General features: G+C 41.2%; 1 protein-coding gene across 8 annotated transcripts in view; it reads right to left on the bottom strand.

Moving 5' to 3' along the window:
* The window catches only part of tcf7 (transcription factor 7), a 228810-nt gene that overhangs the window by 42416 nt on the left and 165019 nt on the right, over window positions 1-21375 (bottom strand). For 7 of the 8 annotated variants that reach the window (XM_073067143.1, XM_073067148.1, XM_073067147.1 and 4 more), the window contains 3 exons: window positions 12790-12922; window positions 4535-4625; window positions 116-202 (listed from right to left, as the gene is read on the bottom strand). In XM_073067143.1, coding sequence (XP_072923244.1) covers window positions 116-202; window positions 4535-4625; window positions 12790-12922 — 311 coding nt within the window. The remainder of the gene's footprint in view (window positions 1-115; window positions 203-4534; window positions 4626-12789; window positions 12923-21375) is intronic. The other variant, XM_073067144.1, reaches the window with a different exon arrangement.

The following is a 21375-nucleotide window of genomic DNA, read 5'->3' on the forward strand; positions in this document are numbered from 1 at the left end:
CTGGCACGTTGCCCGGGAACCACATGTTCAGCCGGGCTTGCTGGACACTTCTTGGCAGAAGCTGCAAGCTGTGAGACTAGCTTTGCCGCTGACTAGTCTCACACATCATACCTACCTGGATATGGAAGTACTGGCTGGAAGCCCGGAGGTGTAAGATTGTCTAAATCCACATGGTGTAATTGGATAGACAGATTGACCTTGCCTGGGATCGGGGAGAAAAGGATCTATCAGCTGCTAGGCCTTACAGGCTTTACCTATGAGCTTAAAAAAGATAGACTGCATCTTATTGTGCCGTGTGCTAAGTATTGCTTTACTCCTTTTATTGCTTACGAGAGAATGGGATAAAGAAACTTTGCTTTGAGGAATCTGTGGTGAATGAGAGCTCTCTCCTCGGGAGCTGGGTTCCAGCATGTTGTAGGATAATGTTTTCCGGAGGAATTAGAGGAGATTTCTAACTTGCTTTTCCATTTGTCCTTTCCCCATTAGATAAAGGTAATCAGGTTTCATGCTGGATGATGCCTGGGTTGTCAGTGCTCCGCTGGCTATATGGTCCAATGGCCATTCTAAATTGGTGAGAATAAATAGTGAGTTGCACCCAATAATTAATTACTAAACTGCCACAGATGTCTTTACTGTTCATATCCATCATCATATTGTTTGGTTTTCCTCTCCAAATCTCAGAGATTTACTAATTCAGCATGAACCAGTCACTTCTCTGCTGGGCTCGAACCCTGGTGACTTCATTACCCAGTAAGGAGAACAGTCGTGGCTTAACTCAAAAGGACAATGGGAAAGGCTGAATCATATTAAAGTGGGCTGACAAATGACTGGCTGGTAAAACCAAGAAGTAGCAGTTAATTGGTCCTCTTAACATTGGAAAGGCAGAGGTTGTTTGATTAGAATTTTTTTTGATTGATTGGAGGGTTCTGTTGAATGTGTTTGCAGACTGCATAAAATTGAGATCACAAGTAAATGGCAAATATCAAAAATGGCTTGTGAAGGATAACCTCCAAAGGGAATGACGTGTGAACAGAAGAGGTGAAGGGATAGAGTGGATAACTGCAACTGCGAATCAACTGCTATCCAAATAAATATTTCTGCAGTGTTAACGTATGTCACCTATTTGAAGCCAGAACATTTTTCAAGCTTATTTTTGAGCAGCAACTATTTTGCCATTGCTCAATATTCCTTGGCCTTATTACTGCTGATTGTGCAGAGGATACAGAGTGTTGTTGAAGTATGCAGAATATTTCTCACAGCAAGAGTGCCACACACAAGAGGCATAAATTGATTAAGCCAGATTACTAACATATCAACATAACGATTATTTAGCATTTGTACAATTTGTGTGTGATAATTTATGAGGTGCATTTTAACTGTATAGTTTTTTGGTGGGAAGGAGGTGATGCAGTTAAGGTTTATTCTTCCAGGTGCCCAGATAGACCATAAGACATAGAAGCAGAATGAGGCCATTCAGCCCATCGAGTCTGCTCTGCCATCCATCACGGCTGATTTATTATCCCTCTCAACCCCATTCTCCTGCCTTCTCCCTGTAACCTATCAACCTATGCTTTAAATATACCCAAAGACTTAGCCTTCAAAGCTGTTTATGGTGATGAATTCCATAGATTCATCACCCACTGGCTAAAGAAATTCCTACTCATCTACGTTCTAAAGGGACATCCTTGTATTCTGTGGCTGTGCCCTCTGGTCCTAGACTCCCTCACTATAGGAAATATCTGCTCCACGTCTATCAAAGATCCTCAAGAGCAAGGATGAGCAGCCAGAGGCTGTGGTGAACATTGGTACTATTGATATAGGTAGAAAAGGGGAAGCGGTCCTGCGCAGTGAGTTAGTGAACAGGCTGAAGAGCAGGACCTCCAAGGTAGTAATCTCAGGATTACTCCCAGTACCACGTGCTACTCAGGGCAGGAATAAGATGATAGTACAGCTGAATGAGCGGCTGAAGAAGTGGGGTAGGGGGTAGGGTTTCATATTTTTGGATCATTGGGATCTCTCCTGGGGAAGGTTTGAGCTGTGCAAAAAGAACAAGATAACCTGAACCCGAAGAGTGTTTACTATCTTGCAGACAGGTTTGCTGGAGCTGTTGGGAGGGTTTAAACTAATTTGGCAGGGGGATGGGAATCTGAGTGAAAGGGATGAGGAGGGGGCAGTTGGTGGGGAAGTCGATGAATTGTGTAGTGAGAAGGACAGGCCGATGACAGGGGAAAACTATAGTCAGTGGGGTGAGTTGAAATGTAACATGAGGGCAAAATTGAAAAGGGTGATGAATACAGGACAGAAGGTGTTATATTTGAAAGCACGCAGTATACAGAATAAAATGGGTGAGCTTGTAGTGCAGCTAAAGATCAGCAGTTATGATGGTGTGAGCATCACTGTGCCGTGGCTGAAAGAAGATTATAGTTGGGAGCTTACATCCAAGGATGCACCTTGCATTGAAAGGACAGGTAATTAGGCAGAGGAGGTGGGGTGGCTCTGTTGGTAAATACCAATTCAAATCCTTAGAAAGAGGTGACATGGGATCAGATGATGTAGAATCCTTGTAGGTAGAGCTAAGAGACTGCAAGGGTAACTAGACTCTGATGGATGTTATATACAGGCCCCTGAACAGTAGCCTAGATGTGGGATATAAATTTCAATGGGAAATAGCAAAGGCACGTAATAAGGGCAGTGTTATGATAGTAATGGGGAATTTTAATATGCAGGTATATTGGGAAATCAGGTTGGTGCTGGATGCCAGGAGAGGGAATTAATAGAATACTGACGAGATGGGTTCTTACAGCAGCTTACGGTTACGTCCACTAGGGAAAGGCAATTTTGGATTGGGTGTTGTGTAATGAACAGATTTGATTAGGGAGCTTAAGGTAAAGGAAATCAGTGATCACAATATGATAGAATTCAGCCTGCAGTTTGAGAGGGAGAAGATAAAGTCAGAAGTATCAGTATTACAGTGAAGTGAAGGGAATTACAGCAGCATGAGAGAAGAGCTGACCAAAGTTGATTGGAAGGGGACACTATTGGGGACGACAACTGAGCAGCAATGAATGGATTTTTGGGGGCTAAATGAAAAAGTATAGGATAGGTATATCCCAAAGGTAGGTGTGTGTGTGTGTGTGTGTGTGTGTGTGTGTGTGTGTGTGTGTGTGTGTGTGTGTGTGTGTGTGTGTGTGTGTGTGTGTGTGTGTGTGTGTGTGTGTGTGTGTGTGTGTGTGTGTGTGTGTGTGTGTGTGTGTGTGTGTGTGTGTGTGTGTGTGTGTGTGTGAGCCATTCTACATGCAGTGGAACCAGGAGCTGTGAAGCAACTTGCCCACCTCCACCCTGTCTTGGCACTGTATCTGGTACAAGAGGCAAGAAAGAGAGTCAGGAAAATGAGAAGACAAAAATTAAGCATAATTCAAAAGTTTGCTTATCCCATTCTCTCAGTGCTATAATTGACTTCACTGAAAATAAACAGTACATAAAATAATAACAGCTTTGATAACTTGAAGATTGGATTTTATAATTCACACAGGCATGAGAAGTCTCTGAGGGTTTTCAGATGAAAGACTGCTTATTGTGCTTGTGTTGTGTTACACTGATGAATTAATGATGTGGCTGAGTCAGCTCATCATCGAATCTAACAAAAGAAAATGACAGCATCGACAACAAATAATCCATCTGAGCATAAACAGAAATGTTATGTTAAAGTTAAGGAAATAAACAAAAAATGTTACTGATAACTAATTGGCATGTATTTCACAAAGACTGTTTGGAGTGAATATACCTTTTGAAAAACCAGCCAGAAGGATTCTGTTGCCTGGAGACAAGTGGGGCAACCAGATGCTTACTGACATCATCATGACATAATCCATCTGATAAATTCATTTGGGAGCTGAGCTCTTGCCAGATACACCAGGGAATAGTGCTCATGCCACATTCACTCTGAGGCACTATTTGCACTGTTGTCTTCTTAGATTTAAAAAAACTAAACAAAGACAAAGCCCATGCACTTTCACAATTTGTTACTTGGTATTATCAGTTACAAGAAAACAACGTAAATAGAACCTTGGTTTTGAATGAACTCTTTGAATAAAGCTACCTCCCCCCCCCCCCCCCCCCCCCCAAAGGCAAGTTAACATGGTTTTTACTAATGGCATCAATTCTATTTAATAAGGACATCAATTTATCCCATATTAATATTAATGGTAGTTACCATTATGGCTTTCTCTAAGTCCCAAATGAAATAATGTTCAGAACACAGCCCTCTACAGATACTAGGAAAGCCAGTGTCCATATGTTACTCCCAACCAGCCTATTGCTGAATCTGCCAGTAAATTCCTTCTTGAACAGTTGGTTTTGGGTCAGTACTGATGTTGAAGAGAATCGAAAATGAAAGCCATCGTTAAAAGTTTCAAAGTTTATTGAGGCCTGGGCTCAAGTAACACTTCCTTTCTTTTTGGTGCAGATGGGTGAAAGCCCACTTCTTCCACCTATAGTTCTCCCCTCAGACCAGACTTCCTGATGCATCACTTACCAGCCCATCGTAGGCGTGATCTGTCCTACACTTCCAGGAGACATAGAGTAGAAAGCCGCTAGATCTGCACCCTGAGGAGATCTATGCAAACCTGCACAAAAATAAAATTGACAATTACAAACTTGAAATTGCCACTTAGACTCAATAACTTACATACATGTACTCTGAGATTCTGCGGCGCACTGATAAGTTATAGAGCTCTTGATCCTTAAGTTTGAACATTTTCCCACTGTGCCAGAGCGTGGGGGCAGAGAGTAGGTGCAGGCTTCCAGCTGTTCAGATACCCATATTACACTGGGAAAATGGATGCAACAATATTAATTACTAGCGAAACGTGCTCAAGTGTGAAGGTTAGTAGCACAATCTCTTCCCCTCACCAGAAATGCTGTGGATTGTTGAAAATATTTATAAAGGGTACCAGTAAGTACCTGAAAAAAAAAGTATTTATAAGGTTTTGGGACTTACAGGGAGGAAAGTGTAACAATGATAATAACTCTCGACCAAAGCTTCTTTCATATGTAGCACCATGGGGTGCTTGGATTGCGAAAAGACATCCAAGCCTGTGATCAATCTTCTAACTGAGACCATCTGGTGCTCCTTTAAAAAGGCTGAGTTGCTTGGTCAGGATGGGGGGGGGGGGGGGGGGCGGGTTTAGTGTTTTCCCCATTACGCAGCCATTACTTTATATTAAGAAATACTAGTTTTAGAGGTAAATATGAAAAATATTGAACTTCATTAATTAGTTTTGTCTTAAAAATGTGGACAAAAAGTCCTGATCAAGGGTTTCGGCCCAAAATGTTTGCTCTTTCTTCCTTTCATAAATGCTGAATTTCTCCAGCATTTCGTATGTGATATTCTGGATTTTCAGCATCTGCAGAACCTCTTGTATTTAGGACAAACATCGATTGTCTTCCTCGTTTTGCCTGCGTCAATTCCTGAATGACAATGTTGATTTGTCCAACATCAGTTCTCTGCTCTCCTGGACGGCCATGAGGAAATGTTTTACAGCGAGCCTTAGCAAGTTACCTGACTGTGAGGGGTACTGTTACTGACACAGACCCTGACAATCCTTGATAATTACACAAGTCCTCTTATCACAAGGGTCTTATCATAATTGTCTTTCCCCACCCACTCCACCCCAAAGCAGGAGTGGCAAAGCCTTTTAGTCCAGTAATTTCAGTTAGCTCAGCTTAAGCAAGAAACTGAGCCAGGAGACTTCCTGCCCCATACGTTCAGAACAACATCATGTAATAGATATATCCCCTGAGCTAGCTGGGGGTAATGTTAATAATGTTAGCATTCATGAATATATTTCCAAGTAATAGTTCCATGTACACATTGGACTGTGTGCATTTATAAATTAAAAGTCTATGAATTAGTTTTAAAGCCCTCTGACTCCTTCATGTTCTCAAAGATTAGCGTGCAGAATACACTGTGGTTTCGTTTGCAGTCCTTTGCTGTGGTTTTCTTGGAAGCCAATGTCAACTTCTGGCATTGCAGTTCTGAGCCATAGCAGGAACCAAGCAAAGGCATTAACCCACAAGGTTTTTTATACGTAGCTCCTAGTTCTCAAATATACACGGCAGTTGTAGTGTAACTGCTGGAGAAAATTCTTAGGGACAGAATATTTGAGCATTTGTAAACCCATGGCCTATTTAGGGAGAACCAGCGAGGCTTTCTGCGGGGCAGTTCATGCCTTACCAACTTGAATGAGTTTTTTGACAAGGTGATGAGAGAGATTGATGAGGGTAAGGCAGTGGATGTTGTCTACCTGGATTTTAGTAAGGCATTTGACAAAGTGCCTCAGAGGGGCTAATCCAGAAGATTAAGATGCATGGGGTCCACGATGAATTGACTGTTTGGATTCAGAACTGACAGAGGGTGGTGGTTGAAGGGACTTATTCGAGTTGGACGTCTATAATTACTGGTTCTCCACAGGGATCTGTGCTGGGACTTCTGCTGTATGTAAATAACCTGGATAAAAATCTAGATGGGTGGGTTAGTAAATAATATTGGTGGAATCATGGATGGTGTGGAAGACTGGCAAAGAATACAGAGTGATATACAGTAGATCAGTTGCAGTTACTGGCAGATAGAGTTTAACACAGATAAATGTGAGGTGTTGCACCTTGGTAGGGCAAATGCAAGGGGACAGTACACTGTTAAGGGCAAGATCCTTAACAGAGTCACCGAGCAGAGATATCTTGGGATCCAAGTTCATAGATCCTTGAAAGTGGCTACACAGGTCAATAAGATAGTTAAGGCGGCTTATAGAATGCTTGCTTTTATTTGTTGAGGTAGTGAATTCTAAAGTCAAGAGGTTATGTTGCAACTTTATAAACCTCTGGTTCAGCCACATCTGGAGTATTGTGTACAGTTCTGGTCGCCCCCACTATAGGAAGGATGTTGAGGCTTTGAAGAGGGTACAGAAGAGGTTCACCAGGATGCTGCCTGGTTTACGGGGCATGTGCTATCATGAAAGGCTGGACACACTTGTGTTGTTTTCTATGGAATGCTGGAGACTGAAGGGAGATCTGTTAGAGGTTAATATGATTATGAGAGTGGACAGACTGTATCTGTTTCCCAGGCTTGCAACGTCTAATACCAGAGGGCATACATTGAAGGTGAAAGGCTGACGTGCAGAGTGATTTTTATTCTCTGACAGCCATGGACACCTTGAATGCACTGCTTGGTATGGTGGTAGAGGCATATGCATTAGAGGCTTTTAAGAGATGTTGGGATAGGCACATGGGTGTAAGAAGGATGGAGGGATATGGACATGGTGTAGGTAAGAGGGATTAGTGTTTGGGTGGTTTTGATTTGCGTTTAGCTGGTTCGGAACAGCTACTGCATTTCCAAATTCGTGAAGATGCTAATCTTGGCACCAGTGCTGCTGACTTTGTCAAACTCATGTACAAATCCAGAGAGCAGATATTGGCCATGCATTCAAACATACTGTAGCCACATATACCTGCCCTGATGTGGTCACTAGGCACTGACAGGCGCAGAAATAGTTGGGTACGTAGGCACCGAAATAGGTTGAAAAATATGCTCATTTTGCACTCAAGCTTTAAAGTACAAGTTTCAAAGTAAATTTATCACCTAAGTACATATATGTCACAGCATATAACCTGAGATTCATTTTCTTGTGGGCATACTCTATAAATCCATAACAGAAGCAATGAAAGACTACACCCACTGGGTGTTCAGCCAGTAGTCAAAAGGCAACAAACTGTACAAATACTAAAAGAAAGAATAATAATAAATAAGCAATAAATATTGAGAAAACATGAGATTAAGAGTCCTTGAAAGTGAGTCCTTAGGTTGTGGGAACATTTCAGCGATGGAGGCAAGTGAAGTTATTCCCTTTTGTTCAAGAGCCTGATGGCTGTGGGGTAATAACTGTTCCTGAATCTGGTGGTGTGAGTCCTGAGCTCCTGTACCTTCTTCCTGGTGGCAGCAGCGAGAAGAGAGCATGGATTGGGTGGTGGGGGTCCCTGGTGATGGATGCTGCTTTCCTGTGACAATGCTCCATGTAAATGTGCTTAATGGGGGCGGGGGCGATGGGGGAGGGAGCTTTACCCGTGATGGACTGGGCCATATCCACTACTTTTTGTATTCAATGGCAATCTTTAAAGATGGCTCCCCAAGTCCACTGCACATTGGGTTAGAGAAATTATTTTCAGTGGTAACAAGTCCACATCCCAATCACTCTTGTACGTTTACTAACCTTATGATAGCCATATTTATACAGTACTGTTAATTTTCTCTGGACAATAAGAAGCATTTTATGGTCAATTAAGTTTCATTGCCTTATTTCTAACCAATGCTCCTTTTGAATATCGGTCCTACTTTGCAAGAATTAGGTCATTTCTAATTTAATAAACCATAGCACAGCCAAGTCCTCAGTCAAGTTAACCTGAGTGACCAATTCCTGCTTTTAGGTTTCTAAATACAAAATACATAAGGACTGTGTAATAATCTAGTCTCTATCCAGTGCATTATTCCTCCTGTGTAGAAAGTATTAACCAGGATGTCAATCTGTTAAATGCGAGATGGTAAAGACAGGACCAACCATTTCTAAATATTCTGTGTAATTATACATGATATATTGGTGACATAATCTTGTTTCATTCACCTCTTTCCACAGCTGTTGGCCAGGAAATTATCTTTCTTTCTAAACAGTCCTCTCTCCTGAATGATCCATTATCTTGTGTGTATTCTGTGCATTTAATGATGAAAGGGCACATTTTAATGTGTTGCCATGTCAGCTTAGCAGCCACAATTGTACCACTTGTTCTTCAAGATTTGACAATTCAGCTACAATATAATAGTTATCTACAGACTTGCTTTAAAATTTAAATGACATATAATCACTTACATTTCCAATGAAACAGCTTATCCTATTGAAAACCAGCACAATACTCCACACTGGAATGTAGATTTAGCACAAGGCTATCAGTCAGCTTTACTGACCCTTCAGAGTCTTAAGTAAATGATTAATTCATTGCTACAGTTGGACAAGCTTAAGAATAGTGCACACAGGAATTCCTGACTCACAAATTTCCAGTATACAGGCAGCTGGTACTAAAGGTAATGGCAAACTGAACTATCCCAATATGAATGTCTTTGATAGAGTTGAGATGAATCACTTTGAAAATTTGTTCCCAAATGCACCCAAGATGTACACTCAATTTGATAAGTGGACAAATTACCACCTAGAATATTAACCTTGAATATTGATTATTTTGACTGCTGCTTAGTCCAGTTCACTGGGAGGTCCTTGCTGGTGAAACTGTTTCAGATACCTCAGATTCCAGGTACTTCTATATGTTATTCACCTTGGTGCACATGATATTTCCCTTGTGCCAAGTGTGCACCAAAGTAAGTCATTATTTGTGTGAAGTAATTTCTGCCTCTACCCAAATAAACTGGAGTCAATGCCATTTTGGGAAACTCAGTATTACCTTGTGGTTGTTTGCAGTTTTTTTAAACAACTATTTATAGGGACATAATGAATCTAAATGAATGTCAGTGATAAGATGGAGATCAAGTTTGATACAATTGCTTTTGGTGCCATCTAAGATCTCTCCATCCCATATTCTTTCTTACTTTTCTAGTCTGATGAGGAGTCTTGGGTGGACACATTAAGATATACATGGACCCCAAGATATACTAAGCACTGCAGTATATTCAGCTTTTATTACAAACCAAAATATCACCTCCCCATAACAATCCTGAAAACTAGCATCGTACACCAATTATGATCGAAGAGAGCCTATTTTTTGAATAAAATACTCTCAAACCTTCTGTGTATGTTACCTCTGCTGACAATATTCTTGCTTTATATTCCATATTTTTCACTCTGTCTTGAATATTCGCTGATAGTAGGAAAAAATCTATCCTTGAATAAGTTTTATGTCTATTTGAATAAAATGAATAATCTCTTTCTCTTGGGTTAATTCTTCTCCATATATCAATCAAGTTTAAATCTTTCATCAATGATAAAGTTAATTTTGCTACTTTTGGTTTTGTAACAACCTTTGTTGACCTATCTAAAACTGGGTCTAGACAAAAGTGAAAGTCTCCACCTATTAATATTTTATCATGTGCGTCAGCCAAATTCAAAAAAGCTTCTTGTATAAATTTTACATCGTTTTCATTTGGTGCATAAACATTCATAAGAGTCCATAGTTCTGAAAAGATTTGACAATGTATAATTACATATCTTCCCGCAGAATCAATTAATACATTTTGTATTTTAATTGGTAAAGTTTTGCTGACCAAAATTGCAACTCCCCTCGCTTTTGAATTAAATGAAGCTGCTATAACATTTCTGACCCAATCTCTCTTTAATTTCTGATGTTCTATCTCTGTTAAATGTGTTTCTTGTATAAAAGCTATATCTATTTACATTTTCTTAAGTATGTTATCTCTGCTGATTATGACACATGAATGGAAAGAATCTCAATTCTAATTACTTCAATATCTTTCTACAACATATCCTGACAAGCAACTGCCCTTAAAATAATCTCAGACCTATACATGAAAAATATTTTCAAGAAGATCCATCAGCAGATTCACATGACATGTCCTGGAGATCATAAAATGTCTTCCAGCACTGCTCCATTTTTTGGAAGGTTTTCCCTCTGGAGATGATATTGGACTCTTCCTGTGGAGGGTCTGCTGGGACAAATGAATCTTATAAAGAATGGGAATGGGACCTCCCTTCTGGCATGTATCTCACTAATCAGGAGTTACATGCCCCTTTGAATGACCAATGGAACAATATTTCTTCCCTCTGAAGCTTCTGCCTCCTCCATTGGAGTTGAAATGTTTTCTACCGTTATGCGTTCACTTTCAAATCAGCCAATTTTGCAATCTGCACAACAGATTCCTGGAGACATTAGTATGGGATGAAGCTGAAAGGGAACATCAAGCTGACCATGTACCTTACTGATCCATGCCATAAATGCACATCAATAAAATGAAGCTTTGCTATGAGAAAACCCTAATGAAGTGAACGCAAGATTATTTCCTCTGATACAAACTCTGGTATTCATCCTCCAACCAGGTTTTCAGGGCAAACTCCAAGTACACAAATTCAATCTGACCACAAAGCTCCCAAGTATGATGACACAACTTCCTTATATAGCATAGACTCCAAAGCTTATTGTCATGTTGACCTTACCTGACATTTAGAGATTACTCACTACGTAAAGATCACTTGGGCTGTTCTCTTGTTCTCTGTTATTCATGATCAAATCCCTGACATAACTATATCAAAAATGTGCATTTTGTTAATTGATTTACATGTGTTTAGCGTGTTTAGGAAGGAAAAGGTTAAACCACTGTCTATCACCTGGTGTACATTTCGTGCATATGTTGCTGGCATTTACATTTGCCATGGTTTATTTGAAAAAAAAAACTGAATAAGTTTTTCCATGATTGTCACTGAGTTTTATATTTTTATTGGTCATTCTGTCTTTGAGATTAGTGCAATTCAGTGCAATAGTTTCATTGGGTCAGGTATTTTTTCATTGTACCTGAGCAGTGATGTACTTTCACATATGAAAATAAACTTGACTTTAACTTTGCCTTGTGCACCAATTCTTCACTTTTCAATAGATAGTAGCAGAAATCCTGATTGACATGAATTAAATCAGCAATCTTCTGGCTTGTGAGGTTTGGCGGTGCATTACACAAAGTGCTTACTCACTAAGTACTCCAGGGAGTTTTCTTAATGGAGGTGTAAAGGGACTGTGATGGGGATTTTTTTCAGCAGAATTAGGAGAAAATATCAATGGCTGGCCCTAATTCTTCTGGAAGGTGCTGACACAGTAAGTACTCTAGATGAATGCCAACTTCAGCATCAATTTTTCCAGTCTTATTTTCTTTTGCCTTTTCTTCTTGCTGGAGACAAATATCTGACAGAATGGCCAAGAGGTTCAGAGAAGATCCTTTGAAGAAGGACAAATTGCATAAAAAAGTAATGGGAAATATACCAGGAAGCTCTTCAAGTGCTCAGCATGGGGAGTTTTTAAAATGTATCTAAAGACATATTTTGATTCAGAGATAATTGACAGCTTGTCTATTGTCCTTTGAATGAATGCATTTCTATTCAGTAAAGTTGTTGGAGACCACTGCAAAATGTAATCGATTCTTTTTCCTCCAGTTTATTGTCATGGCTACTGGTACAGTGAGAGGTTTATGGCCTCTTACAGAATACTACCAAAACCACCTGCAACCAATTTGTAGCCAACAAAATCCCGTAACAACCTTTACCTCCGATTTTCCTTTCATTTTGCCAAAGGGGACACCAGGGTCCTTCAGTGGGAACTGTGGAGTGAATGAAATCTACCAACATTTGTACTCTGCTGTACTGGAGATCAGAGGAACAGAATGGTAACAGCAGGGGAACAGGCCATTTGGCCCACTGAGTACTAGAAGCTACATGTAAAGGAAATGTAGCTAGTCCCAGTTCCCCATCCTTTCCCACAGCTATACAAACTTTAAATGAGTATCGCTCCACTTTTACTCTGGTGAAGTGTTTTAGACCCCGACCTTTTGGGGGGGGTGTTTGTGTGTCTGTGTCCTGCCTCCCCAAGTTTGCTGTTCTACTGAATTGTGAGATGGGGCATCCATACGTGTTCCTGCTGCACTTGACGTTCAATATCTCACCGTGGCATCTGTTATTTCATCACCAGCACTGACTTCCTGAAATTACCGACGATCTAAAGAGTTGGTTCTCTTACCTGTTTTCTGGTTGATTTCGGTTGATAGGTGCGGTGAGTGGGAGTTGGGGGCAAAGTGCTCGTTGCTGTAGGAGATGAGGGGCGTGAGGGGATGGACTGCGTGGGATGGCTGCACCACAGGAACCTTGTTAGACTGTAAGACAAAAAAAAAGTTTACAAAATCAGACCTTTTTCCCTTGGAGTAGAAAAATAACCATTTGTTATAACCCAGTCCCATCAACTTTAAGAAAATGCTGGATTATTTCAGTAGGGAGGCAGCCTTGATGTTTCTGGTTAATGATCTCTGGCCAGTTTCATTTTGCTGAGTTCCTTCCAATAGCACAATGCTTCGGTAATACTCATTTGCTTTAGAAAAGGATGTCTTATTTTTGAAGTGCATTCTGTGCATTGTCTTGTCAAATATTCCAGATGACATGGTATCAATCACATACAGTATAAAGTTCATATTTGCATTTAGGTGCGGTGAGATGAGAGGTGTTTCAACGGGAAACAACCTCCAAGATATCGTCAATTGACTAGATAGATTGTTCTGATGTAAATTCTGTACCACATTCTTAACACAAAGACTTCTGGAACCCTTGCAAAACCTTCATGCCTTAAGAGAAAAAGAGAATAGGAGCCTTAGGAGAGCATGCCTTATGAGAACAGGTTGAGTGAACTTGGCCTTTTCTCCTTGGAGCGACAGAGGATGAGAGGTGATCTGATGGAGGTGTAGAAGATGATGAGAGGCATTGATCGTGTGGATAGTCACAGGCTTTTTCCCAGGACTGAAATGGCTAACACGAGGGGGCAGAGTTTTAAGGTGCTTGGAAGTAGATGCAAAGGGGATATCAGAGGTAAGTTTTTCTCACAGAGAGTGGTGGGTGTGTGGAATACACTTCCAGTGACAATGGTAGAGGTGCATACAATAGGGTCTTTTACTCTGCATCTGCAGAGTATTTTGTGTTGAGGGTCTTTTAAGAGAGTCTTAGGTACATGGAGCTTAGAAAAATAGAGGGCTATGTGGTAGGGAAATTCTAGGCAATTTCTAGAGTAGGTTACATGGTCAGCACAACATTGTGGGCCTGTAATGTTCTGTAGATTTTCTATCTTTCTATTCTGGCCTGTTACAATTATAGAGTGTTGGACAAAGCAGTGGTTTGTGTTTGCTAAAGGACTTGACTAGTACTGTTTTAAACACAATTTATACAAAATGATCCCATAAGTGGATTTATAGAGAGAATATGAAGAGAATTATTCATTGGTCATCCTCACTCAGTTGTCCCGAGGAATACTGTACATCCACATTGGGTCATGGAGAGGCTGCCGCAATTCATTCCACTGATTGGAGCTGAATTTTGTGGCAGTGTACAATACGACAAGTATACAAAACCAAAAAGACATATGAGCCGAATTAGGCCATTCAGCCCATTGAGTTTGCTCTGCTGTTTGATAACAACTGATTTTATTTTCATCTCAACCCCATTTTTCCTGCCTAATCAAGGACCTATCAACCTCTGCCTTAAATATACCCAATGACTTGGCCTCCACAGCTGTCTGTGGCAGATTCACCACCCTCTGGCCAAAGAAATTCCAACACATCTCTGTTCTAAAGGGATGTCTTCTGCTCTGAGGCTATGCCATCTGGTCCTGGACTCTCGCACTACTGGAAACATCCATTCTACCTAGGCCGTTCAAGCACAGTGAGGCAAGGTGCCATACTTCATTTATATGGGGACCTGTACAAGTCTGTTCACTTGTCTAAGGAAGGATATCCTTGAAATAGTCTTTGTTCTTTTGACTTTACAATGAACTCGCTGAAGACAAAATTGTAATGGAGTTTGGCAGGGCAGAGGCGCAGATAGTTTCATTGTCTGTTTTTCATCACCAAGGTTCACTAGTCACTGCCTTCTATCCCACTTGTTATAGTTTCCCCCCCAATAAAAGTCAATTTTGTTATTAATTCTATCAACCTTATAATTATTTGAGCTCCTGAAGAACATGCATGCTGAGATACAGTCTTCTCCAGGGAATGGCTTAGTCTCCAGCGCTCCGTACATGTCTTTGTCTCTCATGTCTGAATTGGACTGATAATTACATGTGGGTTGATAAAGTTAAAAATATAATTACTGGGACATTTCAGTGGGATTTATTTGGTGCTTTTGAATCTTAGAATGTTTGGATGTGGGTTTTCAGCCACAGTCTCATTGCATGTGGATCTCCTACTCTCAGTGCTGCTGTCGTGGGGAAACCAGGGGAGCAGAAATGACATGCTTGCGTGCAGTCAGAAACGCGTAAGGATGGACCCTCCAGAGCTTTGGGTTGCGATACCGTTCAGATTCAGCGTAACAAGCCTAACAGCTTATGCACAAAACTATTTCCAAACGGGCTTATATTGCTAATCATTAAATAGCTAACCATATATCAAAACACAGTCATCACCATAATGAAGCCATACTGCTGGTGGAGGGGACATTTATATTCACCTTCTCAATGGAGAGGGATTGGATAAAAGCCAAATTCTTGCTTGCCTGCAGTGTTCTTTCTCCTGTTGTTTCTGTATCAAAGTCACTCTTCCTTTGCTTTCGCATGAATATTGCTTTGATGTATTGTTAAGGAATAAATGCTGAACACACTGATGCTGGATTTGTGAAGCTGATTTTAAAGGAGCGTGGTGCTGCAGAGCGAGGAGCCTCCGCTTCACAACTCCAGCAGTCCAAACCCAATGTGACCCGCAAAGCTTTCTGTGCGGAGTTTGCACGTTCTTCCCACGACTGTGTGGGTTTCTCCAGGGTTTCCTCCAACGCTTCAGAAAAATAACATTCAGTACATTAATTATCCCCTAGTCCTATAAACTGCCCCTTGTGTGTGGGTGATATGATGGGACAGTGGCCAAAAAAGGGCCATGAAATCGACCTGTTATAAAATTCATCCCTCAATGCTCACTAACTGGCACAGAACTCATTATGGGTTGGTGGGACTGGATGGTGAGAGTTCCAAGGAAGACCATAAAGGGTTAATAGCTGAGTCTGAATTTTATCTTTTTCTGTGTGGTCTCTGCAGTGGTGCGTTTTAGAATTGTTGGTCAAGTTGCTCAATGCCTGTCACAATGGCATGTGACACAATACACCTGTTGTAACTGGGAAATAAAAAAAAAATTCTACAACTGTAATGTACACATTTGGATCCAGACACCATCCCCTCTCCTGTCCCATCTCTCCTATTTGCATGTTCATAGATTTGATTAATGGCTTTCATATTTTGTCTATTGCTCACCCATCTTTCCAGGTCAATTGAGTTGGGAATACTTCTTCTACTTCTTAAGATCTGTAATGCCTTTTCTAGTTCTCCTAAAATGGAACAACCTATTTGCAGATGTAAGTATTGCTGAATCGGCCTGGGTGGATAGCCTACTGCCAAGTCACCATCTTCATGATGGTGTTGGAGGATTTCAATATGCAGGTAGGTTGGGAAAATTAGGTTGGTGCCTGATCCCAAAAGAAGGAATTTGTAGAATGCCCATGAGGTGACTAGGTAGAGCAGCTTGTGGTCAAGCTTACTAGGGAAAAGGCAATTCCTCATTGGGTGTTGTGTAATAAATTAGATTTGATTAGGAAGCTTAAGGTAAAGGGACCTTTAGGAGGCAGTGATCATAGTATGAATAGAATTCACTCTACAGTATGGGGGGAGAAGATAAAATCAGATGTTTTGGTATTAAAGTAAAGGAAATTACAGAGATATGAGAGAGGAGTTGGCCAAAGTTGATTGGAAGGGGACACTATCGGGATGATAGAAGAGCAGCAATAGCTGGTGTTTCTGAGAATAATTCAGAAGATGCAGGATTAGTTTATCCCAAAGAAAAGAAGCATTCTAGAGGAAGGATGAGGCAACCATGGCTAACAACAGACATCAAAGACAGCATACAAGGAAAAAAGGGGACATACAGTACAGCAAAAATTGGTGTGACTCTAGAGGAATGGGAGCTTACAGAATCTTGGTTATCCCCCACCATTCCAGATGCAGTTGTACAGCTCACTAGCTTCATGATTCACCACCAAGATAGGACTGCTGAGTTTTTCAAAGGCAGAGGAGGCTTTATGATTAACTCCTCGCGGTGCCTAAACATGCCGGTTTTTGTGTCAGTCCTGCTCACTCGACCTGGAACATCTAACAATCAAATTCTGCCCATTTTATCTGCTACGGGTGTTTTCAGCCGTCATCTTGGTAGCGGTGTATATTCCACCTCAGGCCCGTATCAATCAAACTCTAGATCAGGGGTTCCCAACTTTTCTATACCATAGACCAATACCATTAAGCAAGGAGTCCACGGACCCCTGGTTGGGGACACCTGGATCTAGATGAACTGAGCGACATCATCTATGGGCATGAAACAGGACACGCTGATGCCTTCCCAATCATTTTTGGGGATTTCAATCAGCTCTGCTTAAAAACATCCCTAAATAATTATTACCAATGTATTACATGTGAAACCAGAGGAGCCAACACACTGAACCACTGTTAAACTACTATGAGTGTTTACCATGCCATCCCATGCACACATTTTGGAAAGTCTGGTCACCTGGCTTTACTTCTACTCCCTGACTACAGGCAGAGACTGAAGACTGCAGCACCATTAGAGAGGATCAAGAAGATATGGACAAGGGAGGAAGAGGAGAGCTTACAAGACTGCTTTGAGTCAGTGGACTTTACGGTGTTCATGGATTCATCTTCGAATCTGAATGAATATGCCACAGTTGTCACTGACTTCACAGAAACCTATGTGGATGAGAGTGTGCCTATGAAAACATACCATATATACCTGAATTAAAGCCGTGCATGAAACAGGAGATTCATAGACTGCTGAGGGCTAGATCTATGACATTCAAGCCTGGTCATCAGAATCAGGTTTATTATCACTGCCATGTGACTTGAAATTTGTTAACTTAGCAGCACCAGTTCAATGCGATACATAATATAGAGGAAAAAAAACAAAATAAAAACAGTAATAATAATAAAAATAATAACAAATCAATAATCAATTACAGTATAAGTATATAGAAAAAATTAAAAATGTGCAAAAACAGAAATACTGTATATTTTAAAAAAGTGAGGTAGTGTTCATGAGTTCAAAGTCCATTTAGGAAACGGAGGGCTGAGGGGAAGAAGCTGTTCCTGAATTGCTGCGTGTGTCTTCAGGCTTCTGTATCTCCTTCCTGATGGTAACAGTGAGAAAAGGGCACGCCCTGGGTGCTGGAGGTTCTTAATAATGGACACTGCCTTTCTGAGACACCATTCCCTGAAGATGTCCTGGGTACTTCGTAGGCTAGTACCCAAGATGGAGCTGACTAGATTTACAACCTTCTGCAGCTTCTTTCAGTCCTGTGCAGTAGCCCCTCCATACCAAACAGTGATGCAGCCTGTCAGAATGCTCTCCACAGTAAATCTAAAGAAGTTTTTGAGTGTACTTGTTGACATGCCAAATCTCTTCAAATTCCTAGTGAAGTATAGCCACTGTCTTGCCTTCTTTATAACTACATCAATATGTTGGGACCAGGTTAGATCCTCAGAGATCTTGACACCCAGGAACTTGAAGCTGCTCACTCTCTCCACTTCTGATCCCTCTGAGGATTGGTATATGTTCCTTTGTCTTACCCTTCCTGAAGTTCACAATCAGCTCTTTCGCCTTACTGATGTTGAGTGCCAGGTTGTTGCTGCGGCACCATTCCACTAGTTGGCATATCTCACTCCTGTACGCCCTCTCGTCACCACCTGAGATTCTACCAACAATGGTTGTATCATCAGCAAATTTATAGATGGTACTTGAGCTATGCCTAGCCACACAGTCATGTGCATATAGAGAATAGAGCAGTGGGCTAAGCACACACCCCTGAGGTGCACCAGTGTTCATCGTCAGCGAGGAGGAGATATTATTACCAACCAGCACAGATTGTGGTCTTCTAGTTAGGAAGTCGAGGATCCAATTGCAGAGAGAGGTACAGTGGCCCAGGTTCTGCAACATCTCAATCAGGATTGTGGGAATGATGGTATTAAATGCTGAGCTATGGTCTAAAGCCGTGTGGAGAGCCATTAAGATTGCATCTGCCGTTGACCTATTGTGGCGATAGGCAAATTGCAATGGGTCCAGCTTCTTGCTGAGGAAGGAGTTCAGTCTAGTCATGACTAACCTCTCAAAGCATTTCATTACTGTAGATGTTAGTGCTACTGGGCAATTAAGGCAGCTCACATTATTCTACTTAGGCAATGGTATAATTGTTCTCTTTTTGAAGCAAGTGGGAACTTCTACCCATAGCAGTGAGAGGTTGAAAATGTCCTTGAATACTCCCACTGGGTGGTTGGCACAGGTATTCAGAGCCTTACCAGGTACTCCATCGGGACCTTCCACCTTGCGAGAGTTCACTCTCTTTAAAGACAGCCTAACATCGGCCTCTGAGATGGAGATCACAGGGTCATCAGGTGTAGCAGGGAGCTTGACAGCTGTAGTTGTGTTCTCCCTTTCAAAGTGGGCATAGAAGGCGTTGAGTTTATCTGGTAGTGAAACTTTGCTGCCATTCATGCTTTTGTGTTTTGCTTTGTAGGAAGTAATGTCTTGCAAACCCTGCCACCCTGAAGAAGGTGCCATCCATCATTAAGGACCCACATCACCCAGGACATGCCCTCTTCTCAATGCTACCAACAGGGAGGAGGTACAGGAGCCTGAAGGCACACACTCAACGATTCAGCAATAGCTTCTTCTGCACAACAATTAGATTTCTGAATGGACATTGAACCCATGAACACAGCCTCTCTGCCTTTTTTTTCTCTTCTTGCACTATATATTTAACTTAACTTTTTAAATCTGTAAATTACAGTTTTTTTATTATTATGTATTGCAATGTACTGCTGCTGAATAACCCCAAATTTCTCAAGATATGCCAGTGATATTAAAACTGATTTTGAGTCTGAGATTTTAAAACCAACACATAGCAGCTAAAAAAGCAATAAGAAGGAAAACGATGAAATATGAAGGTAAGCTCGTCAATAATATTGAAGAGGATGTCAAACCACTGGAAGGTGACACTGGAGAGGTGGTCGTAAAGATAAAGAAATGGTGGTCGAACTGAATAATTATTTTGCATCAGTCTTCACTGTGAAAGACGCCAACAGCATGCAGATGTCAGGGTGCAGTAGCAAGTGCTGTTGCTATAATAAGGAGAAAGTGCTTGGGAAGCTGAAAGATCTGAAGGTAGATAAGTCACCTGGACCTGATGTAACACACCCCAGGTTCATTAGAGATAGTTGAAGAGACTGTGGAGGCATTAGTATTGATCACTCCATGTTCTGTAGGACTGGAAAACTGAAACTGTCACTCCAACCTTGCAGGACGGGGGAAAAAGACAGGAAATTATATGTCAGTTACCCTATAATTGACCTATCCAGTCCATTAATAAGGATGAAGTTTGGGGGCATTTGGAGGCACATTATCAAATAGGCTGGTCAACATGGTTTCCTTAAGGGGAAATGTTGCCCTTTGAGGAAATAACCAGCAGCATAGACAAATGAGATTCAGTGGATCCTGTTTATTTGGATTTTCTCAAGGGCTTTGTCAAGAGGCTGCATAACAAGATAAAGAGGTCATGCTACTAGAGAAAAGGTACTAGCATGGACAAAAGATCGGCTGACCAGCTGGAGGTAAAGAGTGGGATTAAAGACCTTTTTCTCGTTAGCTGCTGATAACTGGTGGTGTTCCACACGGGTCAGGGTTGGGACCACTTCTTTTTACGTTATATGCCAATGATTATGAAAATGATGGCTTTGCAGATGATACAAAGACAGGTGGAGGGACAGGTAGTGTTAAGGAAGCAGGGAGTCTGCAGAACAACTTACTTGGACTGATAAGGAGGATGGTTGCAGAAGTGGCAGATGGAATGCAGTGTAGGGAAATGTGTGATCATGCACTTTGGTAGAAGGAATAAATGCATAGATTATTTTCTAGATGGGGAGCAAATTCAGAAATCAGATGTGCAAAGGGACTTGGGAGTCCTTACGTAGGGTTCCCTGAAGGTTAACTTGCAGGATGAGTCTGTGGTAAGGAAGACAATGCAATGTTAGTGTTCATTTCAAGGGGATTGGAATGTAAGAGCAAGGATGTAATTTGAAGTTTTATAATGCATTGGTCAGGCTTCATTTGGATTGTTGCGGATTTTGGGCCTCATAGCTAAGAAAGAATGTACCACCGTTAGAGGAAGTTTATGAGAATGATCCTGGGAATGAAAGGGTTAATGTACTTGGTGCATTTGATATGTCTGGGTCTGTGCTTGCTGGAGTTTAGGTGAATGAGGGGGGAATCTCACTGAAATCTATCAAATATTGAAAGGCCTAGAGGGAGTGCATATGAAGAGGATGTTTCCTGTGACGGGCGAGTCTAAGATCAGAGGGCATAGCCTAAGATTAGAGGCCCAAGACTTGAATTAAGTTATTTGACCCAGTTTAACATGGAACTGGACAGATAACTGAGACAAATTAAAACTGCAGTGGTGTGCGATTGTTCTTTCAAAGAACTAACACTGGATGCCGGGTCCCAGTAGCTTCTGTCTAATAAACTTCTAT

Source organism: Hemitrygon akajei, chromosome 15 (assembly GCF_048418815.1).
Source record: "Hemitrygon akajei chromosome 15, sHemAka1.3, whole genome shotgun sequence".
Lineage (NCBI taxonomy): Eukaryota > Metazoa > Chordata > Chondrichthyes > Myliobatiformes > Dasyatidae > Hemitrygon > Hemitrygon akajei.